Genomic DNA, 17,488 nt, shown 5'->3' on the forward strand with positions numbered 1-17,488 from the left:
GTATGTAACTCATATGTAATACAGGAGTCATGTAATGCATTACAATTCTGAGACTGCAATATTGCAAGGTAAGGAATTACTTTTAAATAACAATAACAAGTAATCTGTAATGCATTACAGTTTGGAAGTAACTTGCATAACACTGATCATGAATACTGAGAGATGACACAGATGAAATAGCCATCAAGCTAAGACACATATTAGCATCCACACCGTTTTGTCAAAATGGGTTAATTCCATTGAGATAGATCAATGTCTTGGTTGGATGATAAAACAAGGTGCTTGGCTTTGTGTTTTTGACAGCATTTCATCTTCCGACCTCCATATCCTTCTTTCATTTCTTGCCTGCTTTGTACATTTCACTCAGTTCTTTTTCCCTCCGCTTTTGATGATGTTTCCCTTTATTGCCTATATCATTCTCCTCTGTCACCTTCCAGCAGTCATAAGTACTCCCTCTTCTTTCTCTCCCTCTTTGTCATTACAGGCAGAGAAGAGTCACACTGTGAGTGCTTCACCAGAACCTGCAGGGAATAAGCCGAGCTGCACAGTGCTACTGTAATAACACTTACAGCCCCAAATCACATCACAGCTACAAAGACACACTAACTTTTTTCTACACAAGTGATGCAACTATTGACATGACACTCTGTTGAATCTGCAGAAATTTCAGGCACTGGAGACATCTTATGTCTCAGGTTTGACCCCACATGTCAACCCCATCTGAACGTGAAGTACACGGTGTTCTCCGCAGACTTGCTGATGTGTCCGGGGAGGAACACATGTTAAACACATATATAAACATATCAGACAGCACTCACCGATGCAGGCGTGTACACGGACAGTCAGCTGGGTTCGTAAAATAACACTGTGCTTCTTCCCTCTGGACCTGACAGAGAGAGAAGAAAACAGATATGCAATTGATATTTGACATTTTAATGAAAACTTCTCCACAACAATATTACTTACTGCCAAAGCTAATTAACTTGTTTCTTTTATTGTCTTGTTGCACTAAAAGAGTAATTAGATTAGAGCTAAATGAGTTTTCGATTTTTGATTTTACATCTTAAGTTGCATCTTAAGTTAATAAGTTTTAAGTAAATTTAAGAGTGTCATTTGACTTGTTTGTGATAGACAGGCAGACAGACAGACAGACAATTTGTTTTATATAAACTTTTATGGTAGTTCTGGAATAAAGTTGGGACATTTATAGCATTTTTTCACCTATTCATATATTGTTTAACCAAACATCATTTAATCAGATTGAATCAAATTGAAGGAAATAACTGATAGATTAATCAGTTACAAAAATAACTGATAGCTACATCTCTAAATTAAAGCATATCTAGCATCAAATAAAAGAGTGATGGAAAAAAAGAACAGTTATTATATCCAAGGAAATGTATTTTTTGTTTGTTTTTTTTTTTGTTGAGAAAAATAACATTTTAAGTTAAATTATGAGACAATGACTTGAAGCAACAGATGATTTTTCAGTGTACGAACACTAGCCATGATGAGAACAGCGTAAAGAGTGAGTAAACAGAAAAATGCCACAGATTATGACCCCTATACTGATAAACATCTGTGTCCTGTGGACAGACAGCAGAACTGCTGGAGCAGACACAACACACATAATGTACACACACACACAAGCACATATAATACACCTCTGCATACCATCATCACAATAAGCACACATTCAGCAAACATGAAAGAAGAGTATGGTGGTATTTGTGAGCACAATTCTATGTCCACATCCATCACCATTAACATTATGAACGATTCAAGCGGGGAAAGCAGTTCCGATAACACACAATGATGGGATATGTTTGTTATGCCTAACATACATGTTTTTGAATAATACCAAAACATGAGAGCTGCTAGCTTGCTGTTATTCTGTTAGGTTGCGTTATCAGTGGTGCTTGGAAATAGAGCAAAATGTCAACATGATCTGCTGATAAATGTTTATTTTTCCAACAAGTTCATTTTTTAACCATTTGTATTGTGTGAGAATGACAGCCATTGTAGAGACTTACAACAAGTATCAATGGTGAATGTTCAGAAAAGATGTGCTTTTCAGATGTACTATAACACAGAGATAGCAAAAGACCAATAGGGGTAATAAAATGCTTCTTATAGCATATTTCTACCGCAACACAGTTCTGATTTGACATCTATTTTTAGATAAAAATTTCATGAAGTAAATAAAATCACTTTATTCTCTACCAAAAACTTTTCAAGGTTGAGAATTCTTTAAAACAGTAGATAGTATGTTATGGCATTATTAACCCATGTAATGTCTATTGTCATAAAACTGGTGAGAAATGTCAGTAACACCTGCACTGTTACATCAGATTAACATCATATTTTTTAATTCACAGCTTGAAAACATGTTTAAGTGGGTCCCTCTTCAGGAGTCCAGTGTGAAAGATTTAGGGGGACTTTAGGCTGATCTAAATACAAAATAGAATATATAATTAAATATTATGTTTTCATAAGTGTATAATCAGCCCTGTGATGAACTGGTGACACGTCCAGGGTGAACCCCGCCTTCGCCCATAGGTAGCTGGGATAGGCTCCAGCACCCCCCGCGTCCCTCTCGGGGATAAAGGGGTTCAGAAGATGGATGGATGCATATAATCAAATTAAAATAAGTATTATATTTTTATTACCTTGAGTCCATCATGTGCTGCTATTTCTCTACAAGGGCTCACCATGGACTTCAAAGGTCCATTACCATCACCTACAAAGATTAAGTGGGAACTAAAGTTATTATCCTGTTAACCTAAAACACTGGCTGTGGCAGGGCCTTTGCAGATTGATATTCAGTTGGTTATAATTTGTAACTTCAACGCTAGACATGACAAATGTTAAACACTCTCTAATAGATGTCATCCATACATAAGTAGTTGATATGGTGTAAGATGAGATAACAGTGTTTAAACAACATTCATCTAAGAGAGGGAGGACAGACCTACATAGAGGCATGATTCTGTCCTCATCCTTTGTGATATTTTTCCAAGAACAGATCAAACCCAGCCCATTGTGTGATTCATTTCCGACTCTCTGTAGATACCTCTGTTTCATAGGATGACAGACAGGATGGTCCAATCTAACCAGTTCCCCAACATCTCAGCCACTTTAGAAACACACACACCTTTATTTACCTGTCCATCATCTGTCACATGGCTTGCAAAGGACAAGACCCACACAAAGCCCAGACAAACAAATAAATGTATACATGGCAACCCAGGCTCTGTGAACCTTCAATTGCCATCACTCTACTTACCCTGTCCCCAGACAGATCAACATACCACAACTCTCTGCCAAAACTACAACACAGTCACACATTGATTTACATATAGTACATCAACAGCTGCCGCCTCAGTGTGATTCTCAGAGCTCTATGTCACAATGCTTTGTTTATATAAAAGGCTTTCAGGTAATACAATGTCCATGTCGGAGGCAACAACAGAGATCCAAGAGCTCAGCCATCTCAACAGGGCTGTCAATTGCATTACATTTTCTGTATGGTTTTGTAAATAGGAACATATAATTTTACCAGTGATAACATTTACTCATTGCATGTCTGTTAACCCATATCTATTTTACACTACCTAAAGCTGCAACACTTGGGCAACTAATTGCAGAATATTGGTCAAAACTGTTTATGAAGATACCATGTTGAGTTAATTTCTGATCTACTACTTCAACTGAATACCTATTTGTCCATGTATCAAGCTTGCTGACTATTTATTCACAAGAATAGATAAAAAAAAATATTCTGCTAGGCTAACTACACAAGCTAGCTTAGAGAGCTGGTGGAGCTAGTCATAGCAGTTATGTAAGAACATTAAAAGGTATTATATCATCAGTGTTTGCTTGCAATTGCACTTATCTTATATTAAAAAATGATATTTAACATTGAACACCTGACTAAATATTTAGCTATTTGACAAATGAAAAATATAATCTGCTGCTATGCTAACTTGAGTAAATGATTAAGATAGATATAGCTGGTGCAGCTAGCCATAGCGCATTTAGCTAACAATTGCTAACTTCACATTCAGTACATAAAAAAGTATGTTATCACCCATGTTGGTTTGTACCTTATTCTTTTGAAATGGTTGCACAGCACTTTTTTCTTATATTAGAAAACCATATTTTTACAATGAACATAAATATTTGGCTATTTAGCCATAACAAGAGAAATATGCTCCAAGGCTAACTATCTTAGCTTCAGTACAACTGGAGCAGTTAGCCATAACATGTTTAGCTAACTAATGCTAACTTCAATTAAGTAACAATAACATAAAAGTGTGACTTAGTTTTGCTGTGTTATTGCACTGTATTTCTTTATGTTAGAAAACAAAATATGTTTACATGAATAAATAAATAAATAAATTCAACTGATGCACATTAACATAAGTAATTCTGGCATCTCTTACCGTGTGTGGTTATCGATTCTGCTAGAGGCTCTAGTTTAAAAACAAGATGGGTCAAGATAGGCTATCTCTGATGCTCTTTGGGCCCCGTGGGAAAACATAGGCTCTTGTGAAAGAAAGATTCCCTTTTTCCATCTCTATTGTCCAAAACTAAGGATCAGGACTGATGCCAGGACATGACAGAATTAAAATGTCAACCAATAATCAGCTTCAACTTCCATGTTGCTTCCTACAACAAGCAACAGTTTGTGACTTGTTAACTTGTGAACACAAAAAAGCATACACTATAAAAACAGTAACAGAAGAGCTAGAGCTGTGGAAGGGAGGGTATATCGGTCCTGCTTTCCAGAGCGATTCATACTTTCCATGAACTTTTGCTTCCAAGAACTCTGTATCCAGCAGCTTGTGATTCCTCCCATTTTACAAGAATCGAATCATGCTTGAAATGTGAAATGTGTGTGTGATGGATAAAGAGGGCACAGGGCTCATCACTTTGTCTCACATGGTTAAGAATGTTTTGACAGCGAAGAGTGAGAGTGTGTGTGAGAATCTGGTATAAATGTGAGTCAGTCTTACCCTGTGTCATCCTGCTGAAAACCCTCCAGTTCATCCCTTTGCTCGGCCAGAGAGGACTCCAGATCCAGATAGGTGCCATTGTGTGAGAGCTGGAGTGCACAGTCATCAAGCTGTGAAGAAAAGGAAATCTTTTTAACACTAGACACTTAATGAATGAAACAGAGGTTCATGCGCATCAGTAATTTAAATCCAGCTGGATAGTGAACAAAACTGGGGTGAAACGACTAACGCAAAAGTGGTCATCAGCTTAAAATTGACATTTATACCTCAAATAGGGATGGAAAATATGATTGAGCATTTAGACGCATAGGCATGGCATGTGAAATTTCCCTGGCCTTGGTGTGATGTGCGTACATGAGCAACCCACAGGAATGACACTGGTCCCTGAGCCCACTTTTTAAAGGTTTCCTCACTTTGTCCTTGCACGCGTTTCACACCCTGTTGTTAAAGCCACTTGAGCCAGTAAAATAATGCTGGTTTATGGGAGGTACAATGATCCATGAAAGGGGGCCGATCTAAATGCAGTGTGGCTTTGCTTTCAACAGCACTGTTAAAAGAATTAACTACATGAAATAACGGTTGCAAAACATGTCACCAAAACCAGAGGACATGAGAGAGACGAAGGGATTTGATTTATGTGTATTAAAAGATCTGTGAGAATCATACAAAATGTTTAATCCTGTACTCATATACCACTGTTGTATATAAAACTAATATGTGAGAGGTTATGTTTTTGCATCAGAGACTCAGTTTGTGGAGGAAGTAAATGGACATTACAACCACAGAGGATGAAGATGTTATAAAACTCTGCTTTCACTAACATAATTCTGTCCCCCTTTTTTATGGGATGGAACAAAAATAGAGGATGGAGAGTAGAAGTTGTGTATCTGAAAAATGCACATAAAGTTCCAGTTAGACTGACTGAACAGCCATCAGAGTCAGAGACATGAGAACCAACTCAAAGTATGTGAATGTTGCTACCATTAAACAGGTGATAAACAGGCTTCTGGAGCTGTCAACAAATGTGCTGTATGAAACAATTACTCTGTGTAGCTAGCCGCATCACATTATCTGTAAAAAAAAAAAAAAAAAAATCCTAAACGAGGTGGCTAGGTTGGTCAATTACTGCTCTCATTGTAGATCTATTGTGTGTTCTCATTATTTGATTCATTGATTCATACGTAGAAAACAAAAAGTTTCAGGTCAAACTGACTTCCTTTGTATCATTATGTTTGAAAAATCATTCAAATCTTGATTTATAGAACATGAGGGCATGTTCTACAGGCTCTAAAAAGTCTGAAGTCAATACTTAATGGTAGGACATGCTGACAATTTTAGTGTTAATGTTGTGACACCATATTGTACATTTTAGCCGCATGTTAACATACTTTTTCAAGGTGAAACTCACATCCATCTGTGAGAAAAGGGTCGATTCTTCAACTCTGAATCACACTTTTTCACACCCTCAGCTCTTATTTTGTGAAAGATAACATTTTGCATAGTCATATATACTGTGCATTAGGGACTGAGCTCTGTTGTAATGTCTCGACAACACACCGTTGGTTGCGCCATCTGCGATTGGTAAGAGCAGCCTACGTCAGAATTGACCCACTATCCTGTGTAATGAGAAACCCTGCTGAGTCTAGACCAGGTGCAGAGTAATATATCTGCACAGCACTGGTACTGATGTTTATGAGTAGTCACAAGTTGATAGCAGGTGCAAGAAGCCATCCTCTATGGCTCATAAAAAGTAACATACATCATTGTTGTAATCAGCCTGCAGCTTTGAAACCTATTGTTAATGCTGCTGATGGAAGAACAGGCGAATGAGATCACAGTCATGAGTTGAATTAGCATTTAGCATTGTACAGTATCAGTGTGGGTTTAACCCAGACTGGCCTCTGGTGGACTTCCAAACGCCCCCCTTGGCCGTCCGGTCGACAAATGAACATGACGACACTTTCTGACCAGCGATGACTGCAGATCACAAGACCCGCTGCTGCTCCCTGTCTTTCCCTCCTCTCACTTGGTAACAGAGAGACGGACTGTCGGATGGACTCACAGCATAAATATAACCTTGCTAAATTTACTCTGCTCTGAGACAGCATGCACACAGGAGCTCATGGGTGGGTGTGTCCACGAGAGCTGGAGAGTTGAAGGGGCCAAAGCCAAGGCCGAAATGTTACCAGGGCTAATCTAAGAAGCTGATACTTATCTATGTTGCAGATATTTTACCTAATTACTCAAACTATCTTAGATTGTCAATAATTCCATGAGATGGCAGGGCTTCCAAACTAGGGTGTGTGGACCCTTGGGGGTGTTCCTTCAGTTGCCTGACATTAGGCCTACTGTACTTCTGAAGGAGAAGGACTATCATATAAATCTATTTAAATTTATGAAGGAAATCAAATGCTATGCTGATCTTTAGTACATGTGCAATAAGTAGTGAGATAACAGTGACATCAGTCAGTTGAAAACTTAATCCTACATAAAAACTATAATAATTAGGTAATTGTAAAGCATGTTTCATATAACTAACTAAAAGTAACAGATGGAATACTACAAATATTGTGTTACAATTGTAAGTGAGCATAAAAAATACAATTCAGAATAGGTATCACTATATTCTTTGGTATCCCATGACACACTCTTATATCGTCGGCTCACTGTTGGTGTTTTTGCTCTGAGAATCCATCCTAGTAATATTGTATAACTTGAAATACCTCTGTTGGACTTTATTTGTTAAGTGGGAATGAAAATTAAAATAAAAATTCAATCGCAAAAAAAAAAAATTCAGAGTAGGTTAGTGAATGTATAGGCCAAAAAAGCTAAAGTAACAGCACTGAAAACATGCCGTCCAATATATACTAACATAAATAGAATATTAAAACAGCTAATGATAAGTGGTTTGTATGAAAAGTATAACAACAGACACATTAACGTAATTACTAGTGGAAACATTCAGTTTATGTCCAAATAAACAGACTTTAAGTCAGAAGCTACTTGAGGTTATTTGATTGGGATCCAGACCAATGCATTATGGGATATAAACAAACAAGGTGCCTTTCGGACTCTAATCCCAGAGCACTACACAGCTAATCCAAAAAGCAAATTAATATTTATCAGACCAAATGAATCATGTTGAGTGTGAGTAGACGTTAAGGGAAGCTTTTTTATTTTTTTTCCAAGGGTTATTCATCTACAGTACTACAGCAACCCTATTTAATTCTAGTCATATTAAAACTTTTCATGTCAAAACACCAGGCAAGATTTAGTAAATCTCATCTCAGGGATTGATCAAGTGGAGGGGCTGTGGACGCAGTAGGTGGGTTTAATCACATCCTGTCCCAGTACCCCAGTTTTCACATAGAAATAAGCCCAAAGCAGCTGTTATGGCCAATCTGTTCACATTATTCAGCACCTTTCCTTAAATCTCACCAATATGGGCTACAATTTAGAAATCAAGTGCTCCTTTCATGACTTATTCATTATGTTTAACACATCCCTGCTTTATTTTATTATTGTAGCTTTATCTACACACATTACTCAATCGCATAAATACTGCTTGGATGGCGAGAAGTGACCCCTGGACCCTTTGTAACCCAATATGTTAACGCCACACTCTCCAAAGGGTGTCTCTTTCCTAAAACACTTCATTTAGTAACCAGAGTATCAACATAACAAAATACATCATGTTGGACTGGTAAAGACGCTGCTGCTGAAGGAACCACATGCACTTCACACTCGAGGTTTCAGTTTGGGGGCCAGGGAAACACTTAGTGGCTAGTATACTTTACACTCATTTAATCAAATTCTCCAAGCAGAGTGAAGCATAGAAAAAAACAGGGGTAGGGGAGTAATTACTTCCACGTTAAAACAACATAGAGCCTGCTGGCGATCATGGTGGGTTGACTGTTAACGATGGCCTTACGTAACTTTGAGTTTTTAAGAAGTTTTGTAAAATTAGAGTGGCAGAAGGATGAGGCACTTTGAAGAGAGGGGAGGGCGTGTTCAACACAGCTATTAAATCTTTAAATGCGGCTTTAATGGGAACCCCTCGGTAAATAAAATAAATGCTGAGTTGTGAAATCTTTGCTTTGTTGCTTTTTTAAAGGAACTGATTTTTTTTTTTTTTTTGGGGGGGGGGGGGGGGGATGTGTAGCTGATAGAAGCTAAGGAAGAACTGACGGACTGAGCTTGTGATATATCATTTTTGAGGATCTCATATGTATTATATATAAAATTAAATAAAAAACAATCACCTCTTACACTGCAAAAAACTAATCTCAAGAAGTGAGCTAATATTATAATAATCAGTTTACTTTTGATAAGTTTATTACTGCTAAGAAATGGACAGTTTATTTTTGTGCATTATTGTTATGGAATGGATAGTTTACTTTTGTTTTTGATATGTGTAATATTGTCATGAAAAGGACAGAGTTTATTTTTGTTTTTGATATGTGCACTATTATTGCTATGAAAAGGACAGAGTTTACTTTAATATGAAACACTGCTGCAAAAGGGTCAGTCTTGATATGTACAGCAATTTTGTGTTTTGTGCTTAGTTAGAATTTAGTCTGATATGTGTAAGATTTTTGAGTTACTTATGGGAGCTGACATAGGAATTTAGGGTATGTTGAAGAATGGGGTAAGGGGGCGGGAGATTGTAAGTTAAACTTCATCCCGCTCCTTTTCAAATTTGGACTTTCTTATATATAATCCTTTTGTTGCTTGGTTTTAATGCTAATTCAAAATAAATAACATTATAAAAGTTTTTAACAATCATCAGAATTTCAAGACTGAACACATCCACTGAGTGACTTATCTTACCCATTCAATGAAAATAACCAAATAAAATAGCTCATATGTTTAGTGACACATTCACATTAAATCATTTCACTGTAGCGACAAAGCAGCAAGTAATCAGAAGTGCTAATAAACTCAGTTAACGGGATATGACAAATCAAACACAGACTGTTGTAAATTCAAAGATTGTTGAAAATATTTGATATGGTGTAGTACACAAGTCAAGCAAATTTAACTCAGAGGCCTATTCGTGTTTGGATGTTTTAATAAAAACAAAAAATCTCATGTTGTACATTTAACCGGTAACAAAAATATCTCAGCAGGGAAAGAAGATTGTGAGTGAGATTGCGTGAATATTCATAATTAATATTTTGCTTGTAATCACCAGAATTTTCAAAAGGTTATGATATTTTAATACGTAAAATATTAATTTTAATTGGAAATCACCAAAAATTTGGCTGTATTTGCATGTTTCTTTTTCCTTTTTTCTTTGCTTGATAATTTTCAATGTCACTCTTTTCATTTCATTGTTTCTTTGCTTAATATTTTTTAATGTCACTGGGCAAAAATTCCATGATGACCTTTCAGCAAATTGTAATTCATGTGGTCTGAGAGGACATAAGATGTCTACATACTCCTTGCTTGTGTTTTCATTCTGGTCAAAATTCCACCCTGTGATGCCTGAATGTCATCAAATCTCAGGCATTTTCAGATAGGTAGGAGGGCTAACAATGTGATTGACAGCTGTAATAACCAATCACTGATCAGATTCTGTCAGCCTTGACCTGGATGTGACTCCATAATGCCTTGAAAGAAAGTCAGGTGCATCTACAGTATATTTATATTAAAGGGGTCATATTTTACTAAACAGACTTGTCTTAGTCTTTTGTGCATTTATTTGTGTATTTGGACCCTAATAGTTCAAAAAGTTAGAATTTGAACCCTCCAGGTGCTGCAAAGCTATCTTTATATTAATTTTGGCAAAAAGTCTAGTGGATTTCTACAACCTGTTTTAATTCCTACTTAATTTGTTATGTCTATAAGTAGTTACGTCACGACATTTGCACATATAAGGTCAAGACTTCAGATGAACATTTCTCCAAGTACGACACAATTGCTTGTCAGTAGCAGTTATAGTCCATACTGAAAATATGTACAAACTTCAAATCGATGACCTAAAATGTTCAATTGTTGGCTGTATTAATGAACACAAGCGGCTGGAGGAGATGGGGCATTTGCATTTAAAGGGCCAGTGCTCAAAACGACCTTTCTGGTGTCATTACTCAGAAATAGGGTTGAAGATGGACCTGTGGAGTTGAATTAATGAAGAATTCAGACCCAAGCATAGCATTTACAGTTTATGTAGAACACAGGGAAATTTTTTAAAATGCATAATTCCATGTAGAAAAAGCAATATATCACTCCTTTAAGTCTTTTGATTTGGACTGCAGAAAGTAGATGAGCATTCTCAAATTCCAGCATTTCCCCCCTACAGCTTTTAAACAAAGCAATTGGGTTAACTGCATTCAGGTAGGGCTGTCTGGGAGCAATAAAAGCTAACTTTTTTCATGCATCAGTGTCAGTGTGGGTGACAAAAAGTCTCAAGTACACAATGAGACACTGATTTAGCTCTGGCAAGTCTGTCTAACCTTGTGTCTGTTTATGTGTGTTTGAGTGTACAAACTGGTGCATGGTCAGAGAGGTGGAACAGGAGCTGGAGGAAGAGGTCAGGAAAACCACAGCGACCAGAGTGAGTAGAACAAAGTGTCGCAGGGATCCAGGACCCGGCCACAGGAATTCTGGGACCAGTGACCTATACTTTACATGTAGCCCAGCCAGCCATACACGGCGCTCTACCATCATAATATAATCATACAGTAGAAATGGGTTTGTCTGAGCGGAGAAGGTTAAAACAAAAGAAAGTCTGTTTGAATAAAGCTCAAAACACTCAGCTAAGTAAATAGTCAAAACTGAGCAGCTTTGACATTCTCAAATATTATAATGACATTCAAGCATCAGTTTTTACAGATGGCCAGTGTGACGGGCAAATTTTCCAAAGTACAGTGTCCTCCCTATAATCTAAAAGCAATAGGCAGTTGCTATTACGCACAGATTCATCCTGATGTGCACAAAATTGAAAAACACGAATACGGGCTGTGCCATGTGTCCATGTATAGGTTGTAATCATAAGCTTTTCTTTTCTGCAGACCATTTTTCATTTGTTTTGTGGCTTTTAAAGATGGGGCAGCAAAAGATCTACTGGTCTGGAAAACCACCGCTGTTGAACGCTGGTTTGCTGTCAGGAATATGTGCCAGCACAGTACGAATCTCCTATCTCTGTCTAACCTGATTCTTTAAAACCACTTTATCGTATGTTTTCAGGTTGTACAGCATCATGAGTGATGAAAATACAGGTGACAGTGCTGTTGTCTAGCCTCTGTGGGTGTGTTCATGTGTTTGTACGTTTGAGTCAAACCTTGTCTGTGAGGAATGTGCTACAGTTTTCAACATTGTTCCTATAACGCCAAGACTGGCTGAAAAATACACTAAACCAAATCAGTCTTTACGTCTAATTTCTGCACACATTCTCTTATTGACACACTCATTGTAATTGACACTTAACACTAATTTGACCTCCCACAGTGGGATCAGGAGCCATATGACTACATGAATGAGTCAGCAAGGCAGGATATTCTGTTGCTGGTTGCACCTGTCACTATGACATGCAAACAGAGTCCAAAAATACAGCAAAAATGGCCTCAATTTCATGAACTCTATATGATAAATGGAACGTCAGACTCTCAAACAGCTGTGTTTTGATTTCAGTACCACCTCAACAGGAAGCAGAGAGGTTACACTGTCCTTCAGGGATCCCTTAAGCTAGTCAGGAATCCATCATGTTCTGCAGCCAGATACAGATACCTTTTGATCCATATCTGCTAAAATAAAGTTAGAATAAGGTCTGTATGTATTCATTTTTTACTTAATTTGACATCATGACTGTTAATCTAACAACTAACATTTCTCTCTTATGCTCCTCTACAGCAGCAACATTAGCCACATTCTCTTAAAATGTAACCAGCCAACATCCACAAACAGGTTCTCTACACAACACAGACTCTACATTAAATTGACATGATTAGCTTTACTGAAGAAAAAGACTGAAGCTAAAATTTGAGTTGAAAAAATAACAATTTTGTAAACTGAGATAAAGGCCAACACAAAAACTAGCCAATGTAAAAACTACAATAAACCATATATTGTTTTTTCTCAATAAAAATAGCTTTGCATAATGAGATCTTTTATAAATATCGGGTTAATAAATGGCATGCATTCATTCACTCAGAATGGACTCCTTAGGCACTCATAGCACTACCTAAAATCAAAGTTAGAGATGAAATAAAAATAAAAAATCTAATGAAATATACAGGTTGAACAGCCTCAGTGCACTTTGGTATTGAACTCCACTGAAAGGATGAACACAACTCTTCCAAAAACATATTCACCCGTTTGGTGTTTTGATGATTGTCCAAAATATCCCTTATGTGTTCAGTTGTGACAATCCAGACCATAGGATACACCATGTTCACACTCATTTCAGTGACCTATGGATTGAGACATCATCATCCTAAAAGAGGAAACAGCAGGCTTTTCTTTTCATTTGTCACCCATCCATACCAAACTGAGATTAATCTGATTTATTCATTTACCTATTTAACCTTTATCTAACCAGGTGCATCATTATTACTCAATCTCAAACAAGTGACTCGGCATGTTTGGTGCCACTGTGGGATTTCAGGCAAACATTTGCAACCTTGTTGCATTCCTGGGGCCGCAGAGCCAATCGTTTGGGCTTCCATGTGTTCTCAAAATAGCATGTGAATGGTGGCTGTGGAAGTTTATTTGCAGTTGGCTTGATGTAAAAAACAGCAGCCTCAAAGGTTGCAAAATAACCTTGTGCGCTCCTGATTTACATTCGTGCGCTCATGGGAATCTGTTCGGACTCTAAACCTCAAGAAGCATTAAAAAAAAATCAAAAAACACATTATTTCAGTTTAGAATTGTTTTTCACTTTTTCATGTAGTGTTCTCTACATCAGACTACATAGTTATGTTCCTCAGAGTTGAGTTAATTCCATGGCTGGTTGTTTACCATAGGTAATCCTACCTTGTGTGGGGCTTTGAGCAGCCGGTGGACGCCTGCTAACTGGTTGATGAGGGGGATGTCCTCCCTAAAGGTGTACAGTGGTGGTCTGGTCGGCTCTGGGAAGTTAGTGCTGTTGAACGGATCGGTATCATCTAAAAACTGAACCCTGCAGACAAACGTGGCCATGGCTCATCCATGCAAGTGGCTCCGTTGAGGGTGGCAGCCCGGTTCAATGGGGCAGCGGGTGGTGCCGCCGTCGCTGTGCGCTCCTGTCCTGGTAACGACAACAAACCCGGGTCGCCAAGTGCGCACAGTGCGCAGCCGGTCCTCCCGCAGGACAGAGGGAGGAGGAGGAGGAGGAGGAGGAGGAGGAGAGGGGGGAAGGCAGGCAGAGAGGGGGGTTCGGTAGATGCCGAGAGAGATGGCACAAGAACCGGGTCGGTGTGTGTCCTCGCCTCCTTTGCTGTGCTTTGGCTCGGCCGGAGCTTTGGGCTGTTATTGTGGCAGAGGCAGGTGGCAGCAGGAGGACTCCAGCTTGGAGCCGGAGAGTGAGGGATCAGCGCAGCTTGGGACAGCCGCTCTGCTGTCTGTCTGAGTCCCAGTAAATCCACCCCCCATATCTATTTTCCCTTCTGCCTCATCTCTCCCTCCTCCCCCTCCCTTCAAATCACTGTCCCCGGCTTAGGAGAGGATTCCTTTATGGGAATGACCTGCGGAGCAACATGTTTAAGAAACGCATAAATAAACTATAGTGTAATTACATCAGTATTATATATTTAAAAAAAAAAAAAAACAGAAGAAAATGTACTTAAATGTAGTAAGCTTTAGTAACTTTTTAGACAGGGCTGCAGTGTGCACAGGACCAGTCAGACTGTTCTGATAAAAATAGAATGATCAACCTTAATGCATTGACATTAAAATACTCAGCTAAGACCACTGTCCTGTACCCGCACACTGACACACCTCTGCACACAGGGTTATCACTGCATTTATGGAATATTTGTTGAGTTTTGATGGAAGTGTAGTTTAAGTCAATTCCGCCCTCTTGTGACCAAAACCTGCAAATGCAACTCCACTTTCTTCAAAGATGCAACAAAACTTATTCCCACAAGGTCATAGAGAAATAGAAAAAAAAAAAAAAAGAAAGAAAGAAAATAGAGATCAATAATAAATGTATCTGAAAGGCTTCATGGGCCATTCCACCAAATGGGTGCCATTTGCTTGTTATAACTCTTCCAAATTAAACTTCATTTTTTAATCTTTTTTCAACACTGAATCTAATAACACACATATTTAACTATTCAAACTGTGTATTGGTCCATCTCAGGCAACTTTATTTCATTTTTTACAAGGTTTTTAAGCAGAACATGATTGCATTTTTCTCAGTCCTGTTACCAAAACTCATGTGACATTTAAAAAGCACACTTAAAAGCTTGTCAACTAATTCCTTTGTTTTCCTCTCAACAAAGTGTTTATTTTAAAGAAATGGTTGGTTACATGTTAAAATAATTAATATTTGTGACTAAAAAAATCACTATATATGCACACAAGTTGTAATTTTCTTAAAACTGCAAAGTCACTTTTTCATTTTAAAGGAGACCCAAACCTCAGATTTATCAAAATTTTTATGATTCAATTCATTAAATACTTGGACAAAGAATGGACCACACATAATTGAAAAAATCCGGTGGTTTATCTTTATTTTTTAGAAAAAGTTATTTAGTAACAGGAATGAACATTGGGTAACAGGAATGTGTGTGTGTGTGTGTGTGTGTGTGTGTGTGTGTGTGTGTGTGTGTGTGTGTGTGTGCGTGTGTGTGTGTGTGTTAGGGTGGTCCAAAAAATTTTTTTTCAGATTCTCTGGATTAGAACCTTGAATTTAGTTCCATATCTGGCCAAATTACTTTGGTCCAAATTTTATGCAAATTAATTAATATTTAGAGGTTGCACAGACACATGCAGATTGCTCTATATACTATAACATAACTAGCCAAATGAATATAATAATTTCAATTGTAAAACTTTAAAATCAAGTGAATAGTATTATATTGCGTAACATTCACTAATAAATCAGTAAACCAGAGGATGCTACTCACTCCCGTTACTGTTACTCAGTCCTGTTACTCTTTATTTGAGTAACAGGACTGAAAGTAACAGGAATGAGTTTTTAGCACAGAATTAGCAAGTTCATGAAATACAGCCACATGGCATTCATGGTAATAGCATGAGGACACTGAGCACATTCATAAATAACATCTAAGAAATAATTTTGGTAACAGGACTGAGCATTGAGATTAACCTTCACAGTCACAGTTACAATATCATCAAATATATAGAAAAAAAAAGAAAGAATTTAGTTTTGATCTTCCCACGGCCTCCAGAAAATCCAGCTGATGTAACTTCCTGCTGAACATGAGACTTGTGGAATATTTCAAATTTTTCAGAGGGGAGAATATGTTAGGGTAACAGGACTGAGTGAGAACCCAGGGACATGACTAAAATGTATATTTTCACAAAAATATTATGGATTTCTCATGAAAAAAATGTATTTAACGCATAGATGGAATATGGAGTCACACAACAATGCAAAAAAAAAAAAACATTTCTTAAGTATTTTAATCATTATATTTCATGGTAAAGTGTAGCATTAGAGAATGGAGATAGGTAACAAATGCTATTTTTCAGTGTTCTAGGTAGTTTTTATTAATGTTTTCAAATAAATATTTGAAATTTGCAATTAGATCAATGTGCAGGACACTTTGCTTAATAGTAAAATGTATTTTAGAGCTGATTTTCATGCACATTTATACATATAATGTCCTGGGGACGGAAATGGCACCCATTCAGTGGAATGGCCCTCATTTAAACCGAAGGATGAGGGATAAGTATAAATCACCCTCCTTTCTACATGAACTTTTTTAAAACCCTATTTGTTCAGCTGGAAAATACATGGACAAAACACTGAAAACTGGTTTGTTTTTCTGAGCTCATGAAAAGTTGACTTTTTACACGTGACTCCCACTACTTAGCCCCCTATAGGCGATGGAGTGAAAAACATGCAATTCCTTTCCATATTTATGAAATCATGAGCATGCTTTAACTCATTTCCTTGTTTTAATGAGTTTATGGCCCTGAGGTGACTGTAGAGACAGCTTAACAGTCCAGCTTTACTATTAGAAGTATGACGTGCTCTTTCAGTAAATCATTAATGAAATGATGTGATGACTCTTTTCATCTAAAGTTCACGCTGGACACCAACCTAATCCAAATCCTAAACGTATCAAATCAATCCTCTTCTACTCTGACTGTATGTACTTGTGTGTCAGATACTACTTAACACACTGTTACACTGTGGAACAAGGAAACACTAATACCTTGACCGTACCATTTGGAACTTTGTGCATCATCATCATTACATACACTTAAGTCAATGATCAACCCTTTTACCACTAGACGGATGAAGACTTTTTTTTTTCACTTATTAGTCGACAGGGGAAAAAAATCCATCATTTCCAGGT

General features: G+C 37.5%; 1 protein-coding gene across 4 annotated transcripts in view; it reads right to left on the bottom strand.

The window, feature by feature from the left end:
- fhod3a (formin homology 2 domain containing 3a) overlaps positions 1 to 14,565 on the bottom strand; it is an 81,887-nt gene extending 67,322 nt beyond the window's left edge. For all 4 annotated transcript variants that reach the window (XM_030147806.1, XM_030147805.1, XM_030147804.1 and 1 more), the window contains exons 1-3: positions 13,992 to 14,565; positions 5,019 to 5,128; positions 819 to 886 (exon numbers count right to left, since the gene is read on the bottom strand). In XM_030147806.1, the coding sequence (XP_030003666.1) occupies positions 819 to 886; positions 5,019 to 5,128; positions 13,992 to 14,156 (343 nt within the window). In that variant the 5' untranslated portion in view covers positions 14,157 to 14,565. The remainder of the gene's footprint in view (positions 1 to 818; positions 887 to 5,018; positions 5,129 to 13,991) is intronic.
- Positions 14,566 to 17,488: the final 2,923 nt, after the last annotated feature.

Source organism: Sphaeramia orbicularis, chromosome 11 (assembly GCF_902148855.1).
Source record: "Sphaeramia orbicularis chromosome 11, fSphaOr1.1, whole genome shotgun sequence".
NCBI classification, from domain to species: Eukaryota; Metazoa; Chordata; class Actinopteri; order Kurtiformes; family Apogonidae; genus Sphaeramia; species Sphaeramia orbicularis.